At 38.3% G+C, this 17325-nt stretch overlaps 1 protein-coding gene across 4 annotated transcripts in view; it reads right to left on the bottom strand.

Moving 5' to 3' along the window:
- The window catches only part of JMJD1C (jumonji domain containing 1C), a 167433-nt gene that overhangs the window by 94604 nt on the left and 55504 nt on the right, over nt 1–17325 (bottom strand). For all 4 annotated transcript variants that reach the window (XR_001522499.3, XM_019007200.2, XM_015632660.3 and 1 more), the window contains exon 2: nt 15731–15895. Coding sequence is in view for 3 of the 4 variants with exons in the window: in XM_019007200.2 (XP_018862745.1) it covers nt 15731–15895 (165 nt within the window). In the remaining variant the exon portion in view is untranslated. The remainder of the gene's footprint in view (nt 1–15730; nt 15896–17325) is intronic.

The following is a 17325-nucleotide window of genomic DNA, read 5'->3' as shown; positions in this document are numbered from 1 at the left end:
GAATGACTTCTCAATAATAAAATTATAATTCCAGAGTTCATGGTTGAAAGCTATGAGAACTGTGAACAGGCGGCAAATCATTGCTTCATGAATCAAAAAATTAATGAGATCTGCCTTGTTAATCTCAAAGCCAAGCACTACTGAGTCAATGTCCATGAGGTAGAATTCTGGCCTTTCTTGACATACAGTATGAAAAAGAAATTTTAGCTAATGAATTTCATCACTTGATTTCAGACAGGAACTACATTATTTCCCCCCCTCCACAACTCTCTTACTTGCTAGCCGATTCCCTCAGAGGGTAACTAATGTTCAGGACAGTTGAATGAGAAGTAAAATGTACAGAACAAAGAGAGCATAGGTTTTGTCTGCAGGGCAGAAGAGACAAAAATATGGTCTGATGAACTCATCAAAGTCAATGAGGATGGGGGAGGGCATTGGGACATTCAGTGAAGGTGGATCCAAGCTACAGTCTCTGACACGCGACACCCAAAACCTTGAATTAAGAAAACCCAAACAACTCTGTGCACAACAAATGACTTGAAGAGAATGATAAAACCAGTGGCCAAGAATTGCAAAAATTGAAAACGTACAGGATTGAAAATCACTTTACATAAGGATTTTTTTTTAATTATTATTATTTTCACTACTCTAATGGGAAGGGTGTTTAAATGCAATACTGCTTTAAAAAGAAACTCCAGTCTTGTTAGGCTTACTTATTACCGTTAATCTGTGGGTAATTCATATCCACCATCTCATGCCTGCCTTGGAAATGGAAAATAAGGCTCAATTTCTGATAAATAAATATTACGGTGTTTACATGCATACATGGTTACCAATAATCTTTGGCTTCTCACAATTTTGGATCACAGTTGAAAACAGAATTTCAAGGGAGAAGCAAGTATCTGCTTTGGCCTAATGATTTATTTTCCATAAGAAACTTGATATAATCAATTACTGGGTTTTCTCCATTTACTTTTCATAGTCAAAATGTCATTGCTGGCCAACACAACAACAGTATTGTGTTTTATAAATCCCGCAATGACTTTCTTGTTGTCTCCCATCTTCATCTCTCATTTATGCAGATAAACAGATCTTTTAGTTAATTTCAAAGCCAAACTCTAAAGGCAACCAACAAAAATCTGGATGACATTAGTTGAAAAATCTTTACTGAAACTGTACCAAGAAAGCAAGCTGCAGCTCGAGTTTTAAATTTACAATGGAGATGCTAAGACCCTGGTTAACACCAGTAAAAAAAGGTACATATATGCTAAAGAGAACCTGATAGAAAAGAACTACCTTTCATAGTGTCATTGTGCCAGAAATATCCATGGCCAAGTAACAGACCTCTACTTTCTTTACACAGTTTAATTACATAGATTAAAAAAAACCAAACCCATCTCTGTCTCACTGTAAACACATATACTAAAACATATGTTACAATACCATTAACATATAAAAGGGATATTGGTTAGAATCCCGTAAAATCAGAGAAAAGGCTAGTCTGTCTTCCCTACCATCCAATATTTAATTAAAATAATGCTAACAGAAAGACATGGTACAGACACAAAACAGCTTACAGCTTTCCAGTGTTCTGGGTAGGTGAGATATCATACACACCATTCCCAAAAGCAGGCAAACACAGGAGCAGTCAAATGACACCCAATAGCACCAACTGTCACTGCCTGGAATGCATTGAATGGTTGCCCTTCCTGCTTTCATTTCTACATTGTATTTGTAACATTTAAGGATATGACACCAGTCATTTTGTCACTGTGAGAGGAAGCTTAGGTTAGATACTCAGAGGAGGGTTTAAAACACACAATAAAAAGTGCACTGGTTATTCTAATAAACAATCTACCATACAATCCTATATGTGCCAATAATGTCATTTGTACTGAAAGAACTCCAAGTACATCTGTCATTAAAAGATTGTGCAATTTCAGCAGCCAAAGATGTTGAAAACTGCATTCTAAGGCTCTGGCAGTAATTTCAGAGCTGTGTGAAAAAATGTGAATAATTACAGTTCACTGGGTATTTTGATAGTAACACAGGAAAATAGCTTGGCATAGAAAAACCATATGATCAATAAAGAATGCCATCAAGCCCCCCATACGCATAACCTTCTAGTAGTATGTATACACAGCACTTACATAGGTTGATTAACTTCCAAGATACAGGTTTCATATATATAAAAGACAAAAAAAAAATCAGAAGCATTAGTAAGAGACCGTATGAAAGCTGTATAAATTCTTCCCTAACAAAAACTCATCTGAGATTATCCAAGTTTAAAGGAAACACAAATATTCAGACATACATCAGAGCTGCACTTCCACCTGACTGCATTTTGGTGGAGATAAAATGGCAGAGTCACAGCAGGTTCTCTGTATATTGCACGTATTAGTCAGGCTTATAAAAATCATCCATGATCCCTCCACCTGCAAATCCAGCCATACACGTTTCTCTGCTGCAAGTGCACCAGAGTCCTGACTGATCAGATATTGCTGCTGCCTGCAGCTACCTTCACCAGCAAAGCTGATGGCACTTCATGGAGATTCATACAATTCTGCCTGTCTAGGTGATGGCCTGACACCAGTTTGACAAGAAGTTCACTGAAAGTTCTGATGCAATTTCAAATCCATCACTGCTTTATTCCACAGAACAACATCTTACTAGACAGTAGAAACACATCAATAAATAAATGCACACAGTGATTTTATTTAAGTTTTATGTTATTTTCAAGATGACAGAGTTCTAAAAGCCATCTCTGACTTAATGTAATTCCTCCACGATTGTCCATAACTGCCTCAAGTACTGCTCCTGAGCAAACTGGACCAGGAATCTTAGAAGATGACTGAACACAAATGCCTATCACTCTACTTGCCAATAAACAATCAATTCATTACCATCTCTCAAACTACCTTGTAAATGTGTCTTACCCAGGAAGTAAAACAGAATCAAATAGGTCTGTCCTAAGTAATCTAACAGGAGATAGTTCCAAATGGGGGGGGATGGGGGGTGGGGGGTAGCAATGCCCATCCTTCAGGATTAAAAGGATTAGCATCTTGCTTCAAACTTCAGTAAAGCATCTGATCCCAGCAACATCACAGTCAGTTTACAGAGGTGTTCATGCTTCCTCATGTACTCTGCAATCATGTACAATGCACTACTAACAAGATTCCTGAAAAGAAACATCTTATGGTGCATCTTCAAACTCTCCTTTCTGTAAGCTACGAAAATATACTGTCATTTCTGTAGCACTTTATGTAATCATGATGTGGAAAAAAAGAGTTGATTTTAAATTTAGAAGAAATAAAAAAGTTTAATGAATAATTTGGACTAAAGGACTACAAGCACTAAAAGTACTGTCATTTAGAATAGTAAAAGTACTACTACAAGCAAGAGCATATGTGGACAAATAGAAATTCTGGAAACAAAACCAATGGGCTTTAGCTTGGGAAAGCCTTACTGAACACTGAAGCCTTACAAAACATTGAATCATAGGATCACAGAATATGCTGAGTTGGAAGGGACCTACAAAGATCATCCTATTCCAGCAAATACATCAAAAACACATGGGAACATAGTTCCCTAAAAAGCTGGTTACACTCAAAGGCAAAAATTCTGTAGAACACATAAAGAGATTTTGGTTGTATTTATATTAATATAAAGTTTTGTAATACTTTCAAAATAACTAAATATATCAGCCAATGGTAAGAAGCACTATTCAGCTCATTTCAGGATGCATCTAAATGTTTCAGTGATTCCAACAACATCTATCCACTCACAATCAGCCTTATGAATCAGTAGTTTATTCCTATTGTGCTGGCACTAATACTGTTTACAGCAACTCATTATATGCATTTAAAATCTCAGTAAAATCCTTCTTATTAAATATATAAGAATTTTTCAAAGCCATCTGAAACTAGAGCCAAGAAGATAAATATAATTTTGCATCATTTGTTAAAAGAAATGAGGTAGTTACCTAACGTCCTAGACACAAAATTGATGAGAAATTTCAAATTAAAGTAGTCGGGATTTTTTTGGAATGATGCATTATATGTAAGAATAATTTTTTTCTTATACAGATCTATTAAAAAATCGGCTAACTAATAGATGGAGACTTTTCCATAAAGCAGTCAAAATGGAACACAGGAGCAGCTAATAAAAGACAAAAAACCCGAATACTTTTTTTATCCATGACTGGTGGACCCTCTGAGAATTGGTTGACAAAAAATAAACACTATATCATTAATTGTGTTAATAATTCACTTATTTGTAAATAAGAAGTCAGACTTACTCAAGGTTAGATGACGTCTGCCATATTTCTCTAGTAAAGTATTAATTACTGCAAAAGGGTACTACTTTCAAACAAAGATCAATTCCCTGATCAGTAGGAGTCTATTTTGATTGCTTACAAAATCAGCCTAATAAATACTTTCCTGAAATTGTTTTGGTTCCCCAAGACTTTATATAGCCCTAAATTTATCATTCTTATTATTGATTCACCTTCTGGTATTAAAGATACTGTATGCAACAATGCTTTAAACATGCAGTGCACATTAAATAAGATACAATACCTCCAAGACTTAACAATAACTGTTCTTCAAGTAACCTTAGGCTTTACTGCAAGGAAGTAAAGATAAGTTAGGGGGGAAAAAAACAATCCCAAACCAAGGTTTCACTGTACATCCTTCCCCCATTTACATGAATATTTAAGTGAGGACAGGAAAATTGCTCAGCAGAAGAAACCAACCCGTGCCTCCAGCAGCCTTCTCCTTTATCCTCCTCTACTCATCAATACTACCTCACAATTCCAGGTAATCTGTGATTAGGCAGTAACTACATCTTAGTAGTCATCATGAGTGATATGACCTGCAGCCAACCAACATTTCCATTCCTCCTGCCCAGCTGGGGCAACTGCAGAGCCACCAAATCCAAGAAGGGCTTCAGAAACACTGATCATATCCATGCCAACATAAATGGTGCAACACAAAGTTCAGAAAGTAACATGTGTTCCCATACAAAAATGCACCTGGAAAGAACTGGGAAGTACTTCAGGAGACCTCTCTTGTGACACTGAAGTCAGGAATAGAGGACCTAGGGGGTTTACTACTTCAGGGTTTGTTTTTCAAAAAAAATCATGATAGTCATTTTGCTACAAAATGAAGTTGGCAGAAAGTTTAGGGTGCTAAAAATACAAAATACAGATTCCACTGAGCTACTCTCCTCGTGCTTAAGTTAAATACTTCAAGCTGAGTTCTGTTCCTGAACTTTCCTATGTTCAGTTTTCTCCTTAGCTGTTAAGATAAATTTAAAAAACAAACATACAAGATGTAAAACATCAAACTGTAGCTAGAACAACTTCAGCAGTGTATGAGGTTGTTGTGAAAATTTATCTTTTCCCATCCTCATACATCCCCTGCCATGTATGAAAAAGATTGCTCATGATAAATGTATCACTGACAGCCCATTTATAATGCTTTAGCACTTATGACTTTTTTCTCCAAGTATTTGATTTAGCCTGTTTTAGCATAACTGAAGGCCTGCAACATCCGCCAGCAAAAGGAATTTCTGTTAATGGCAGGTAACTAGCAACATCTCATTTCAAAATTGTTTTAAAATGCAGAGCCCTGAGAATGACAAAATGAAGGAAAAAAACATATAATAAATCAGAAATGATCAATACAATTCAAGTACAGACAATGCATAATGGAAATAAAGAATAGCACTTCATTTTCTCACATATATGTGAACTGCTTAGTTCACAAGGGCTTAGTGCAAACTAAAAGAATAATTTGTGTAATGGAGGGGACAGAGATTCTGGATCTGAGACTGAGGTAGGTTTAAGCCACATTGCCAAAAAGGGGAGGTAGCACCATGGCCCTTTCAGCATCAGTGAGAGACCTATGCAGCAACAGTTGCCTTGTTTGTATGTCAACAACCAAAATTAAGGGGGAGCTGAAGGATTTCAGCTTTCTTACGAATACCAAAAAGGCCTCCTTCATTTGAAAAATACAGAACTTTTACCTAAACTAGGAAAACACAGTGTCTGGTCCTGACTGCAACATTTTTACTTTATTGAGACATGAATTTCACCTGAAGCGCCAATGTCTCAGCTCTACGAGAATGGGAGGAACAGGAATGTACCAGGCCCTATGTATCCTACAGTCCTACTACTGAAGTACCATTTACAGAAAAAGTCCTTCATATTTTGGGTGGGTTTTCCACACTACCTATATATAGTATATGGGTGTATATATATAAGTTGGATATTGAGACTTTATACAACACATCATTGTATTCACTGTTAAGGACAGAAGAAACTGCTGGAATTCTGGGAAAGAAGATCACAAAACTCGTAAAATTCTAATAACTTACCTTACTCAAGTAAGTTAGCAGTGATATGATGATAGTAGTGCTTCAGTATTGCACAGCTGACAAATTATTAATGCACAGAAACAGCAGTAGAGGTTTGAAGAGTAGGTGGCTTTCAGAATTAGTTGCTAAGTGGATTTCACAGGTGTAAAGCCCAGCTACTCCTCCTGCCATCACAAGAGAAACACTGAGCAGTATCTGGAGATGGAAGTCTTCTGGCACAGCTTTCCTCGCTCTAGACAGCCACTGTTGGGATGGAGGACAAGTACCATGCTGACATCACTCCCTCACTGTAGACACTCTCAACAGGTACAGTTCAGAAGATAGACTTTTTAAAATGTTTTTAACATATAGAGAAAAATATTCTGTTTGTGTGTAGATCTCTATACACATGATCTACAAATACACACTCACACACATATATATAATATATAGATCTCTAAGTCATAATTTATATAAACAGCAACAAGTAAGACTGAGAGTGATGAGTCTGGTGGAGATACACATTCATTTTCCAAAGCTCAAGCTCTGGAAGCTGAATTTCTACAACACTGTGCTGAAATAACCACCTTCATCCACAAGCCATTATCCTGCTCACTGTGGTATCTCCAAAGTAGAGATGATCTTTCTAATTCAAGAAGTGCAGATGATCTAGACAGCTACAAAGTAATTTTTCTTCAGCACAAGTGAAAATTTTGTTCAAATTCTGTTGAAAAAAAATAAGAAATCAAATATTTAAGACTTTCCAGTGAATTCCAGAGAATCCACCATACCTCGTGGCTCTTCTACACAAAGAAGCTGTGCAGTAGGTCAACACTGGAGCTGAAGTGCAAACACAGTTGAGATACACTGATACTAACTCCAGTCTAGCTGACTGGGCTGTCAACAGGAGTATAACCAAACCAGTCTAGGTTTCAGCAACAGTTAAAAATACCAATACGCAAGCAGTCACCCTGCAGCTGTGGCTTCAACTACTCTGCTTCAAGTGCCAGGCTTAAATACGGAAACTCAAGATGCTTTACATCTTTTACAGAAAGACATGTAAATCATCACCAGCATTTCACTGCTATTTGACTTTGGAACAGGTGCAAGAGACAGAGGCATACTCAGCTGAGCATATCGCTCAGTTACAGCTGAGGACAGAGGATGCTAAACCATATCTAAGGTTTTTCAACTGGCACAACCCCTGGAAAACAAGAAGTGCTTTACTAGCAGGAAAGAACCAAAGGTACAAAGACATCCAGGATACTTGACATACTAAAGCAGATTTCTCTAGGTGAGCTGCCAAAATGGCAACTCCCAGACCAGTATGATCAACATGAGTTGTGGTTACTGTTGACGTCCAGAAAATACTCAGTTTGTTTGGAATTCTGTAACTTCTATAAATGAAATTAACATTAAGAACTATTCTTAGGACAGCACTCAGCTACAAAAAAGTATTTCATTTATTTTATATATGTAAGCATGCTTTTACAAAACTAAATCCTTTCACACAAAAAAAGCATAGGCATTGCTTGCTTACAAGTGCAAGCTTAACAAGAAAGCAAAAAGGAAGCCTACCATTAGCCAATATCTCAAGAGAAAAAACTTTGAAACAACCAGTGCAGTAATGTAAAGAAAGCACCAGGGTCACATAGAAAACAGCACTGCAGTGAGGCTTTCCACCCTATCACTCATTTCCAGAGTGGGAAGCCATGGGGCAACACTCATATTTCATAACAAAGCATCTGTGGAGGTAGATTCCAGTTTATTACTCTTTATTTGGGGCATGTCCTGGGATGGTAATGGCCTTTCCCTAGAAGGTTGCATGGAAAGCACTGACTCCCAGTAAGCAGTAGTTTAAAAGAAGCAGAATGTGGTACTGCTTGAGACATTTATGTTCTGTGGGAATATTACAGTAAAGTGCTCGCCAACGAAGTAATCTTTGAACCATCTCCAAGTGCTGTTTCTGCATATTACTGTCTTTCACAATGCAGCAAAAATCGGGTCATTTGTGCTCTGCTGAGTCAGTTACTTAAACTTTTCTCTTCCCCAAACTCTTAAGGTTTTCCAAGAAGCTAACAGCTTCCATGCATTTTCTCCTCTATTGCATATACATTATCTTTACCCCATATTACCAAGGGACACAAGCACTAGAATTTTGATGCAGAGAATGGAGCACCTGAAGAAAACACTGTTAGTTTTTGACAGTTTTCCCTGGAAGCTACAGCATTTCCTCCCCTCAAATTTGAAATATCCTCAAAGTTTTTACTTATTTTTAGGACTCAGAAGACGGGGTCTTCTCTCTGCCTTACTTTCCATATACACAGTAATCCTTTGTGAATTAATTTCTTTTTACTGCTGGAGTATTTTGAGTGTCTGCTGAGGATTTAATCATAGTATCTAGCAGTGCATACCTCTATTTTTCATTGTGCAGAGAGAACAGGCTGCAATGAAGTAACTGAATATACAGGGGGAACATCAGCAATATCTATAGAAGCTCCACAGGGATCAATCTGAGCCATGGGATCAACATATAAAAGAGAAACTTACTCAGAAATGCTGTAATTAGATCATCAAGACAAAGTAGAAAACAAATCCTCGAGAAAGTGAAAAAGTGGTAGTGTGTCACAGAATAAACAGAATGAACAAGGAACCTGTACTACTTTCCGTTATTGTGCTGAAAAATAAAGAATTTGTCTCAAGACCCTCTGGAAGCCCTGTAGAAGCTTGTTGTACAAACTGTACACTTTCTTCTTTAATCATGACACAAATGCCAATAAACTGGCACTTTAAAAGCATTTCCTTCATAATCCAACACAATCAAGCCAACTGAAGCAAATTGCAGTCAAGCAAAGGGATTCTGCAATTGACAGCTGGGACAGAGGGGCAGAAAGGGACAATGGAAAGGGCTACATAAGGTCAGAGCACAAGTCTTCTCTTCCATGTGTCTAGGAATGCTTCTCCTCATATACTTTACTACCAAGTGCCCTAACACGAAGTCAGCACATGAACACGTTGGGCTCATTCACATCTAACACATCTACTACCACCCAAAACAAACCTCATCTCGTTCTTCTGCAACATGACCTCATCATTAGCATGACAGTCAGACTGAAGGCCCACAGTCCCACATGTGCCACTGGCACTGGCCATTGTAGGTCAGCTCCAGATTCTCACAATGGAAAAGGGTTCATCATTACCAGTGAAGATTCATTCTTGTCCCTGTTTTTTCTATAAGTGCGGCTAAAACTCTATATTCTTTCAGAGCCATACATAGAGAAAGACAGGAAAGACTGTTCTCAAGCCACTGGTTTAGCAATGATTTCACTTGTTCCAAGAAAAAGGGACATGCTCTTTTTGTTACTGGGGCAGGGGGGAGGTTGAGTTGTTCTTCCAGCCTCTACCTTAAAAGACATACATATTCAGGGTCTCCTCATGGAAATGTATTTTAGCTTTTATCTATATATTCCTCAGAAACACAAAATTGCAGGAGAACCAGTTCTTGCTGTATATCAGCCCCAAAACTGGGAGTGATAGTTACTGCAGACCTCAGTATTAGTTGAGACTAAGGGCAAATCTGTTGGTTTGACAAGGCAAGTACTGTAAAGCTAATGAAGCACTGTCTTCATATTCAGAGCAACAAACTACTACGGTTTCTTCTGATTTATTATATATGGATTCATACTGAATTCACATGCACCACTGGTTGGTTTACAGGTATAAAAAAAGGTAACATACTTCACAAAACAAGACATACCAAGTAGAACACATAAAACACTCTGACTCATCATCATCTGTCCAGGTTTAGGGCAAATTTGGGAGAGAACTTCTGAATGGGATCTTTTCAGAAAGCAAATTCAAGCAGCACCCTCCCCCACAACTGGTTTTGGAAGATTACCTTGGAGAAAAGTGGAAAAAACTGTTTATTTAACATAAATTGAGTAATGTTAAACAATAAAACCTCTCACTGTTCAATGAGATGGCAAATCCAGAAAAAGTCCTTTTCATGGGGTGCAGCTTGGCTCGCTCAGGTTCTTTTCAGTCCCTGTGGTGCTGGAAAGCACCAAGCCCAGGCCCCAGTGGGCCACAGGCATGAGCTCCCAGAGTTTGTCTGGGTTTTCAGCCCAGAGTACGCTGGAACAGATCCAAGAAAAAGGGGAAAAAAAAAAAACAAAAACAGTTCAGGGAACTTCTCTGTCTCTATCTATGTTTCTATCCTAGTGCCCTCTGCTAGTAAGTCTAACCTTAAAATTTTTCTGCACATTATTCTAATAGTCTCTAAAATGTCTCTAGCTGCCTCTATCCTTTGTCATTTCTTTATTTCCTTCTATGCTTTATTTCTAGATATCTTAATGTGCAATTAGAGAAGCAGTAATTAAATTCAAACTGAGAGCTCACAGAAGCATTCTGTTCAGTCCATATTAAAACCTTGGCTCCAATTTGTTGCCCTCCCCACACACATACTTCCATCTCCCTTCTTAGCTGCTGAGGGGATACAACCATATTCCTAAGACTTCAGACTGAATTATATCATATGCATGATTTTATCACTGATCTCTAACATCATATGTCTAACAACATATGACTGTTAGGGAGGGTAGAAGCATCCCTTGGAATTAAAAATGCCAACTTATTCTCTCCAAATTATTACAATTTTAAAATTAAAGAGGCTCTCAGGCAAAGATATGGGGATAGGAATAACAGTTCTTTACTAGTATGTATAATAAAACAAACAAACAACAATTACAGTATTAAGAGCAAACAACAGGAACTCAGTCGTTTTAGCCGCAGGCACCTTCTCCTTTGATGCAGTTCCGGGCACAGCCGACAGGGGCGCTGGTGACTCCCTGTGGACAGGGTAGGTGCGGTGATTCCCCTGCGGCTGCAGGGGGCGCTGTGGCGCGGGTTCGGGGAGCACATGGTAATGGTGGCTCAGCGGAGGCGAGAAAGGGATAGAACACAGGCTTTCTTTCACAAACCTCCCTGGGGCAGCCGATCCCGGTGTTCCAGCAGGACTTACGGAAACAGTAAGCTGGGCCGGCAGGAATGAGGGGAAAAAAAACAAAACCCAGGGTGGCAGACAAGATGTATCAGAAACTCCAGAGCTATGGCTGGAACCACGAGATATCTCGGCAGGCAGGGTAGCTACAGTGCAGCGAAAGCTCGGAGCAGCTCCGAAGAGCAACAGGGACGGGATAGCGGCATCCTGGCTCCCAGCAGGGCAGAGAGGGGCGAGCCCAAGATCCCGGGCACTCGAACAGACGAGGATAGGTCTCTCGTTTAGGGAGGTAGCTGGTAATAAGGTCTCAATCCAATGGTTGCTCTTACGAGCAAAAGCTCACCCACAGAAAGGACGAAGCAGTACCGAATGGGGGCTCCGGCGGTGACAGGGAATTCTCTTCGCGGTAAAGTAACAGCTTGCCTGTCCTCCTCCGAAACCCAGAAGCGAGAGCTCCCCGCAGCTCCCCCACTCCCGTTCGGTTTTTTTTTTTGCCTGTTCAAATTTCCAGGTATCCCCTTCCCCTCTGAGTTTGGCTACTCTTGTTTTTCTGAAGTACGCATAAGTACCCAATAGTTAATTTCCTAATAACTTATGGGAAAAAAACCCATAAGTACAAAAAAAGAAAAAAACCAAACCGAACCCCCAACATCATAGTATCCAAACTATTTCTACATAGGTAAATTAATTTACTCTCCCAAAAATACAACAATTCTTTATCTACCTACAGGTCAAAAAATTTTATTCATGTCAATGTCAATTTCTGCAAAGTTATTTCTGAGAAATTCAAAACCTAGTGCTGCCTCATTTTTGAAGTACTGGTGATTCCCCTAACCCATCACTTTGAGCCTATCACTCCCATATTTTTGTATCTTTGTGACATGAATCCCCCTTATTAACCAACCCAAACTGATGCCTTCAATTTCAACACCTTATCTTGACTACTTACTAAAATCCATTAATGTGGGAAGGCCATACACCACTCACTTCCACTTACCTACACTTTTTTTTAAATCCATACATTTTTTCCCTGTGCTAACACTTTGGCCAAGAAGTTTTCTCATGCATTAACATCTCTAAAGCATCTCTATTACTTTAAGGAAAACAACAAGCACCGTTTACCAAACATCCCTCTTCCCCAATATCCAGGCTACACATACACTGACATTACTTATCACTATTGCCATTTCTTTAGGTTTCTTGACGGTCTTTTCTTCTATGACTGCAAACACCTCACATGCAGGGTGATTTCCAATTATACCAGCTAGGCAGCCAAGTCCTCTAGGGCTCCCAGGAAATAATCTCACAAGAAGAAAAAGCATTTGATTACAGCTTGAATACAACCTGAGGCACTATAGTTTCTCCCTCCTTCTCAGCCTTGCACAGTAGCATAAGTATCCATTCAAAGCCATCACAATGAAGCTTGTTATCGGGGTCCAGGTTCATTTACAGCCAACTCTTGACCTAAAGCAGGAACTTCACTTTAAAAAAATATAATCGCCAAATGAGAGCAACTGAATTCAGGTGATAGTCTACCCCTCTCCTGTTACTGAGTTTCTAAACTAAAAGGAGAAAGAGACAGTACTTCCCATCTCCTCCCTTTCTCAGCCTGACTATAAATCTTAAAGCCTAAAATTTTAAAGTATAGTTACAAAAGGTCAATGAGTGCTGTGCTTTCAGGAATAGCTACACGTCAGGCACTCAGCCATTTTAAAATAGCAACATTTCTGAACAACTTGCATTCTAGAAATTTCATCCATAAAGTGGAGATTACATCATATCACACAGCTGAGTGATGAAAGCAATCAGAAATTTTGAAGTACTCAGACAATAGACTGATAACTACCCACAGAAAGCCCCACAGCAATTGCAGACCTTTTCTTCTGATCAGGTTTGAATACCATACAGTAAATACAAGGTACATTAATCAAAGAAGAAGAGAAGGTGATAAGAACCATCTAAATAAGCAGTTTTCATTCACTCCACTGAAGGCAAACATCCTAGAGAAATACTACATAAAATATTCTAAAATATTTATTTGCTGCATTTACATTAGCATCCAAAATAAAGCTGTACCAGAAACTTCCATTTTGGTATGATTCTTTTTCAATATCATTCACATGCATGGGAATGCTTGAGACTTTTCCCTTAAAGGCTACATCAAGACTCAGCTTTTTCAAAATGTGCATATTAACACATCCACACTTAGGATTTCACATAAAAGTGAAAATACTCCTACTACTGGCAAATCAATTTTTTTACCATCTTTTTCATATTTTCTTATTTTTACTAAGTCTTGTTCTGGAAAATAAACAAACAACCCCCTTCCCCCTCCCCCCCCACCCAAACTCACCACCACAAACCTTCATGGAGCTAATCCACTGTAATCCACCACAGGGTTTTGAAAGTCTGGCAACAAAACCCAGAAGTTCCATGCTAGTTTGAGCACCCTCACTGTACCCCATGCCATGATGTACTCAGAGTCACTATGGATACAGAGCAAAACCTTGGTAGGTCTCTGCGGAAGGAATCTGCTCTTAACTACAGCAAATATCTTGTATCTGTACTTTTCTTCAATTGTGTTTTTTCTGGAATGGATGACTAGAGGGTTTGATTCAGGAAATAACTGCTAGAACATCTGTAGGCAGGCTAAGTACAAATGCTGAGAACTTGTCATCCTGAACATCTGAAAACTATGACCTGACAAGTTATTTGATCCTCACTTCAGACCATACAATTTCAGGTTTTTTAATTGTAAAAGCAGGGGGCAGATCTTTAGAAAATCTTCCTTCTCATGCCTATCAGCTGCCTCAAGAACGTAAACATTAAAAAAAATAAAGGTATTGATAAAATAGAGATGGAAGAAAAAGTTTCTACATTTTGCTGGACCAGAAGAAGTTTGAAAAAAAAAAGTCTGCTAGGAGAAAGATTTAACAAAAACACTGTCACACATTAGCAAATATATATCAACTTGTGAACAGGATCAGCAGCCATACTAGAATATTTTATAGAAATCTATCCTACAGGGTGAGATTAAAAGCATGTAAAATAGCAGAGTGCTTAGATACTAAGTTTTTATCAGATTTTAAAATACCCATCTCAACAAAGGAGAGATGGGTGGCTTCAAAGAGCAAATGACATGGCTCCCGAAAACTAAAAATCCTTGCTCAAGGATATATACTAACTTGTCTGTACAAGCATATATATGACTCAGCCTGTACGTCCAGAAAGTTAGCTTGCTTTACTAAAGTACATTAGCACAAACATACAAGCCGAGTCAAGTAGGAATATTAACTGAAGTGGAGTAAGTCGATCCCAAATCATCTATGGCTTTTTTGACCAGATTGCTTCATGACCTTCAGCATGACTGTTCCCACCACAGGTTCAAAAAATTATCCCACAACAGCATTCCAAAAAAATCCATCAGATGCTCAGAGACAAGAATATGAAGAGCATATTGAAAGGAAACAGATACGGCAAAAGCCAGAGGAAAAAAAGAGCATGATCTAAATTCATTATGACTGTAAATATCTAAAAAAATAGTGTAAAGCTAGAGATATTAAGCTTATAATCAAATATATCTAAGATTTCCCTTCACCACTTTCACAAATTTGTTGGAGTCCCCTTTCACCCACCAATCTGTGAGAATGTTCCCCAACTGTATACAAAGCAAAACCATACAATATGGTAGGTTCCCAAAATCTCACGTCTGTTTGGCTCTTCTGAAGTCTTTTATAGCATTACTACTTTCTTTGGAGAAAAAAGGCATACATCTTTATTGCTTTTTAGATTTTCTCATCAGATATATCTAAAGATATGCCACAAATGCGCACAGCCTCCTAGCAGTTATCTCAAAAGCTTTGAATGCTTGGGCACCAATCCAGAAAGAATAGTCACAAATATCACCTCATAAACCAGGCAAACTGTTACCACTTACTTGATTAATCTTCTTTCATCTTTCTCATCTTTCTGAATTCTGACCTGAATTTCAGATACCTTCTTTGTGGAAGCTGAGGGTATCACAAGCTTAAGGGATTTCAATCCTCCCCAGAGCATTAAGATGTGTTACTGTTAAGTTTATATTTGTAAGATGCTTTGACTATGTAAAGTGACATTAATCCTATTATGTTGCATATAGACGACTTTTGCAGTGCTTTAGGTTGATTCAAAAATGAAGATGAGTGACTATTATCACATCACTCCACCCCTCCAACACAATCATGCTTTACTAGTTTTTTCTTATCCTTTTCTTACCCTTCTCCCCCTCCATGCTCACCACTTCCCACCATCACTGAAGTAATTTAGACAGTTTCTTAAGGAAAGAATTGAAGAGAATTAAATCCTTTAGTACATGCAATTGTTGAAGTATCTTACCAATGCAGGCCATTGAATTTGTTTGATCTTTGATCCCTGAGTCTGGCTTGGGTCCTTTCTTTTCGCCCAGACCAGCTGGTACTCCACCAAGAAGGTTGCAAAATCTTCATAAACTTTAACCCATTCTCGCTTTTCCCATTCAAGATCATCAAATTCCACATATACCTGGGGAAATTTAAGAAAGGAAAGGCCATACATTATTACACATACACAACATATGTTCATATACACACACTTTTCAATGCATACATTAAAAAATTTAATGCAAGGGGTTTTTTTATTACCCATTTTAATGCTATGGTTTTTAAATTATATAATCAGTTTCTGCACCACAAAAGACAGTTTTCTTGGCAGTCCATTTGTGCTGAAGAGAGTTACATTTACTAAAACATTACCACTAATACTGGGTGTCATATCTCATGAACAAAAAGCATTACACTAAGTATTTAATAGTAGCATTCAAGTAATACATATAGCTATCTACATAATCAGTAAATATTAAGAATACTTCTAATTTTCAGCAGTTCAAATACAAGTCATGTCATACAAATCAACCAACCAATGAAATGGTTTTAAAGGAAAAAGAAGTCAGTTGGAACAGCACCAGAAAGGACATCCTGAACCCGCAGACCTTGCTACTACAAGCAAGTCCAACACACACCAGCTCACAGAAGCAGCTCAGTTTCTTGCTGTTTCTGTCCTCCTGCTATCAACAATAACACCACGTTTTGTTTCCAGCTAGATTAATGTGAAGCCAGTTTGTAACTATTTGATTTTGTGCCATCCCTGTCCCTCCCCAACACAGAACAGCTGTACCTTCTTTCCTCAGTTGCATTCACTAAACTACTAATTTAAATACACCAAACTTTTTGTCTCCTCTTGTGCAGAGCAGAGGGATCTCAAAGCTGTCCAAAAGCTATCTGCATTACCAAATACAACTCTGCTAAACCCATTACATTTCAAAATTACAGAATTTATTTTAAATTAAAAAAAACCCGAACCCTCAACATAGTAAGTTGTTCTCTTTTTTGCAATTATGAGAAATTTCGTAAGAAAAATCAGCTGTCAAAATACAAAAAAAGTCATGGCTTGTTACGCTAAGTGAAGATGGAGGGAGGATGCTTTCCCACTCTTCTGGACTTCAGCTCTCAGCCACACCCAAGACAATTTCCAAAACTGGGGTTTCGTCCTTTATCCACTTCTGAGAACTTGGTATCACTGTCACAGAAATATTCTTCTCTTTTAACTCTGATTAATTTTAGACCTACAACATACTTTCTTGTCTAGACTTTCTGTCTCACACTTTCAAATATGTACTACACAGTGCATCTCCTCATCTTGTCTTTCTCTGTTCTGAGTACACAAATTTCCACCAAGCCACTTCTCACTCCTGTACCCAAATTCATCATTCCAGTTTTCCCCCACAGATACTTTTAACCCATATTATTCCCACTCCATTCCCACACATTTTCCTTTTCCCTTCCGTCTTTAAAGCATAAGATCAAGAATCCTCTCACATCCACTGTTAATTACTACAGCTATAGCCACTTATTCTAACAAAGCAAGTAGAAAACAGCAGCAAAAACTATTTTCAC

This window comes from Parus major, chromosome 6 (genome assembly GCF_001522545.3).
Source record: "Parus major isolate Abel chromosome 6, Parus_major1.1, whole genome shotgun sequence".
NCBI lineage: Eukaryota > Metazoa > Chordata > Aves > Passeriformes > Paridae > Parus > Parus major.
This window is presented reverse-complemented; position numbering and strand designations above follow the sequence as displayed.